Source organism: Macadamia integrifolia, chromosome 1 (assembly GCF_013358625.1).
Source record: "Macadamia integrifolia cultivar HAES 741 chromosome 1, SCU_Mint_v3, whole genome shotgun sequence".
Taxonomy (NCBI): Eukaryota; Viridiplantae; Streptophyta; class Magnoliopsida; order Proteales; family Proteaceae; genus Macadamia; species Macadamia integrifolia.
In genome coordinates, this window is record NC_056557.1 from 34,070,551 (window position 1) to 34,075,764 (window position 5,214).

The 5,214-nt window shown below is 39.2% G+C and overlaps 1 protein-coding gene across 1 annotated transcript in view; it reads left to right on the plus strand.

Moving 5' to 3' along the window:
• The first annotated feature begins 216 nt into the window (after positions 1 to 216).
• Positions 217 to 5,214, plus strand: part of LOC122084855 (50S ribosomal protein L6, chloroplastic) — a 5,815-nt gene continuing 817 nt past the window's right edge. The window contains exons 1-2 of the mRNA XM_042653280.1: positions 217 to 331; positions 941 to 1,249. Coding sequence (XP_042509214.1) covers positions 297 to 331; positions 941 to 1,249 — 344 coding nt within the window. The 5' untranslated portion in view covers positions 217 to 296. The remainder of the gene's footprint in view (positions 332 to 940; positions 1,250 to 5,214) is intronic.

Consider the following 5,214-nt stretch of genomic DNA (forward strand, 5'->3'; position numbering starts at 1 on the left):
TAAATCATGATCCGAGGACATAAGCCTGCCTGGCCCAACTAATCCCGACCGGGACCGGCCCAGCCCGACCAATTGACACAACTATCAAAACCATTTCATGCGGGGTGCTCCTCTATGCTTCTTGCTCAACAACCCACTTTGTAGGCGAAAGGGTATTCGGGAGATTTCACTATACGCTCAAGGGTATTTTTGACAAAATAAATGCTCACTCTGGAATCTGGATTCTGGATAGGCTTTTTGTGAGAATCAAAAGGAAGAGGAACGCCAAAACTGAAGCTCAGAGATCAGAAATAGCCATGGCTTCTTCAGTCACCTCGTCATTCCATCCATGGTAAGTCTATCTTTGTCTGCAATTGATAGAAGCTAATTCCAAAGATAGTACGACTTTGTATCTCATCTCATAATGAATTTGAATCCTGAAAGCGTATAATGTGCTTCATATATGACGTTTTCAACTCTTTATCTGGTTTGAGATGAAATGTTTTGAGCTTATTTCAAGTTAAATGAACTCTATAGCCATGGAACCTGTATTTAAATTGATTTTATTTTGTTTTTTCCGACTATGGGAAGCTAGAGTGCATGGAAAATTCGGGTGAATTTTATGTAATATACGGAATTCTCATCTTCCCACTTCCTTCTTGCGGATTTCAAGCTGTATCGTTCAACTGGAGCTATTTGAGCAGGGAAATACGACTTGGGTTTTCATATTATATTGGATTATTTGCTTCAGTTCGATTCTATATTACTTGGTTCAGTTGATTAAAATGAAAAGCATGAATTTTGTTATTTATTGTACTTCATGAATCAAAGTCCCCAGTGGGTTTCTTTTCAATTCTTTGTTATGTAACTCTAAGAGCTGATTATTTTTGAGTAATTTCTGGAGATTCGATTCGGGATAGTTCAGAAAAGACAATTTATTTTTTGGTGGACATTGTTTCAGCAATTTGAAATCTACATTTTGGGGGGAGAGAAGTGGAATCCATGTTGCTAGGGTTCCTATTAGTCAGGTTGCTATTGTGAGAAAGATAGTGGAATGCAAGGAATCAAGAATAGGGAAGAGACCAATTGAAGTACCATCCAATGTATCGTTAACACTGGAAGGGCAGGATTTGAAAGTACAGGGTCCCTTAGGGCAGCTTTCCATGACATATCCACGTGAGGTGAAGGTTGAGAAGCAAGAAACTGGTCAATTGAGGGTCTTAAAGGCAATGGAGACTCGGAGAGCCAATCAAATGCATGGGCTTTTCAGGTAAGTTCTTAGTACTTGATTTCCCAAATATCACTGGTACAGGATTCGTTATTCTCAAGTGATTACGCTTCAACACATTTCATAGCAGGTGTTATAGCAATTGGTTTAGGCCTTATGCTCTGTTCAGATGAAGTAGTGCTTTAATCATGACATAGAAGGCTGTGACAGATTATGCTACTATATTCAATTAGGCAGAACAATGTAAAAATTTTACAATGCTGCATCACAGGAAAGCATGTTTTTGTTTTCATCATATTTAGGGAGAGAATTTTTATTGGAAAAACTATCCACCTTGGCTCATCCAGAAAACTCACTCCTTTTTCACTTTGATAATGTTGGTAAATAAGAGATGTTCAGAATGAGTGGCTATTAGAAGTTCAGCTTATATCAGCCAGCATTACATGAATAGTCAAATCCATGATGAGCGCATAGCTGACGTACATAGTATATGGGTGTCGGTGTGAGTGGTGGAAACCAAAATGGACATAAGCTGTCAGATGTGGTAATTCTCAGAAATTGGATTTGGGGACGAAGGGTGTACAACACTTTAATATTCATAATTTATGTGTAACACACAATTACACATGCATTGATACAACCCAACCCTTGAGACAAGCTGTGCTATTAATTTTATGACCATGAGACTACAAGTTACCTTTATTAAATGATCAAACATATAGTAACCCACTCCACACTTAACCCACTGGGGTAGTCAGTGGGTTGGAGGGGGCTGGTAAACATTTTGCTAATCTAAACTCCAAGGTGGTGGCTGTTGTGATGAGAACAGCATTAGAGCACATGGGTGTATTTAAAGCTGAGATCAGAGGGGACAATCTGGACCACTTGGTTTATTGCCAAAGAGACAGTACTGAGTTTGCAATGATTGTGCATATTGTGTGGTGCAAACTCATCTTATATTTGACTGGATTAACTTTTTTGCATCTTGCATTGATCAGTCATGGAAGGAGATGTATGGGTCTCCATTTATGACCTGAAACGGACAGTCTTTGCAGTATATACTTATTTTATGGATAGCATTGTTAGGAATCGGCTAGGCAAAATGGTTGTTGGGCCCTAACAGCTGAATTAGGGACTGTTAATCTATTTATTTAGTAGTTGTTTCTCCTCAATAAGGTAAATAGTGGCAAATTTTTTTATTTATTTTTAGTTGGGGGTGGGGGGAATGTAGCAAACATTGGTTACTCATCAAAATTTACAATGTGAATAGGAAATGTGCAGGCTTTTGTAAGGTCATGAATGTAAGTTTAAAAAGCCAACGAGACGGATTTTGTTGTTTAAAATTTATGTCAGAGAAGGAATGTCTTGGGCCATGGTTTTTTTATATTTTATTGATCTTGCTATGCCTGTAGGGTTAGTTTCAAATGTATTGAAGGAGATTAATCTTGATAGAGTACATGAGTTTGTTTGCTTGTGGTTTCATTTGATTGATTAATGTGCTTATCGAGAATTCTCAACATAAGAATCCTCATTGCTTCCAGTGTTTATTAATATGAGAGCAATTTTTGTATACGAAAATATAGAACACTGCAGTTCACTGCAGACTTCAGTGCATGTTTTCGGACTTTTGAGTTAGTTTTAACAGATCATGCAAGACTAGGAAAGAAAGAATAATAGACGACTGCATTCTTTCATACCTAGGGTAGCACCAGAATGTGACAAGGTGAGGAAGAAGCTGACTAAGATAGTGCAGACATATGCAACGAAGATCAGTGAGTGCAGCACTGAGTGACAGTTCAAGTCTTCTGATTTAACAGGGGATACAGTTCTAGGTGGAGCAGAATGATGGAAGAGGATTCAGGTAGCCAAACACAAGTAGCTGGGATTAGGGTTAGTTTGAGTGCCTCTTGTGAACCTTGGTCAAATCGCTTGTGCATAGTTGTAAATGATTTTGATAAATGACAGTTGGGAGGCAAGGAAGAGCAAGGATCTCGACCATGTTCGATGCATTAAGAATGACGAGGGTAGAGTGCTTGTGAAGGATGAAGACATAAAGAGGATATGGGATGAGTATTTTTGTAACCTACTTACTGGAGACGACCCTAATAGGATTGGTTCGATATCCTACTCGACAATAGGAATCATAGGTATGTACGTAAGATAGGAGTACACGAGGTTAAAGAAGCCCTAAGGAAAATGAAAGTAGGGAAGACACTAGGCCCGAATGAGGTCCCAATCGAAGTGTGGAAGAGTTTGGGAGCATGTGGGGTTGTTTGGTTAACCAGGTTGTTTAACAAGATCATAAACACGAAAAAGATGCCTAATGAGGGGAGGAGAAGCATTATTGTCCCAATCTACAAGAATAAAGATGATATACAGAGTTACAACAACTATAGAGGCATTAAACTCACGAGCCATACTATGTAACTATGGGAGAAGGTAATAGAAGTTCGCATGAGAAGGGAAACCGATATCTCCGGGAACCAATTCGGTTTCATGCCTAGGAGATCCACTAGAGAAGCGATTTACCTTCTTAGGAGGCTTATGGAAAAATACAGAATCTACAAGAGGGATCTCCATATGATATTCATTGACCTAGAAAAGACCTACGACAGGGTCCCCAGAGATTTAATATGGCAGGTCTTAGAGAAGAAAGGGGTGTCAAGTAAATATGTAGATATAATTAAAGACATGTATGGTGATGTAGTGACTAGTGTGAGATCAGTGAGAGGCCAAGATGTTGAATTCCCTATTACTTGCGGGTTACATCAAGGATCCGCATTGAGCCCCTACTTGTTTACACTTATCATGGATGATTTAACCATGAATATTCAAGGAGAGATCTCGTGGTGTATGCTTTTTGCAGATGATATTGTTCTGGTCGGTAAAACAGGGGCAGAGATTAATGATAAGTTGGAACTATGGAGATCAACTTTGGAATCGTGAGGTCTTAAGATAAGTAGAACGAAGACGGAATATATGAGATGCAACTTTATGCAACTTTAATCGTTTAGGGAGTGATAGCGAGGGAGTGAAATTTGAGGGGAGAGAGATCCCACAAAGCGATTGTTTTAGATACTTGGGCTCTACCTTAAACAAAGAAGGTGAGATTGATGATGATGTTACCCACAGAATTAAAGTAAGATGGATGAAATGGAGAGGGGCGTTTGGAGTGTTATGTGATCGACGTATCCCTCTAAAGCTTAAGGAAAAATTCTACAGCACAGTCATAAGACCGGCTATGATATATGGTGCAGAATGTTGGGCATTCAAGAAGCGTAACATAGATAAGTTGAATGTGGCCAAGATGAGGATGTTGAGATGGATGTGTGGCAAAACCCCGAGAGATAGAGTAAGAAATGACAAGGTTAGAACCGATTTGGGAATTGCTCCAATTCAGGATAAGCTCAGAGAATGTCGGTTACTATGGTATGGTCATGTCCAAAGGAGGCCTTTGGATGCACCAGTATGGAGGAGTGACCAGATGCAGATAGATGGAGCGAAAAGGACTAGGGGTAGGCCAAAAATGACCATTGAGGAGGTAATCAGAAGAGACATGCAAAAGTTAAGTCTTCACCCAAGTATGGTATCTAACAGAGCTGCTTAGAGGGCTAAGATCTGGGTTTCCGACTGTTCGTGAGTGGGATGTCCGAAACCATTTTTTTTTTTTTTTTTAAATCAGTCGTATCCATGTAGCCGACCCCATTTAGTTGGGATCAGGCTAAGATGTGTTGTTGTTGTTGTATGGTTGGGAGGCAAGTTTCTATATCTGGTGCAGAATCATCATGTCATTGATGACTGTAGTGCCAATTTGATACTTGTGTTTCAAACCAGAGAATTTTCAGTTTTGATTTATAGGCATCGGAGGTACTTAATTGAAATTGCTCATTAATTCTAATACTAGGCATTGTTATAAGTTAATGTGGATCTATCTATACTCATTTTTATTTGGGATTTGTAATATTCAACTGATTTCAGGATAAGATGGCACTAGGTTACAACCACCC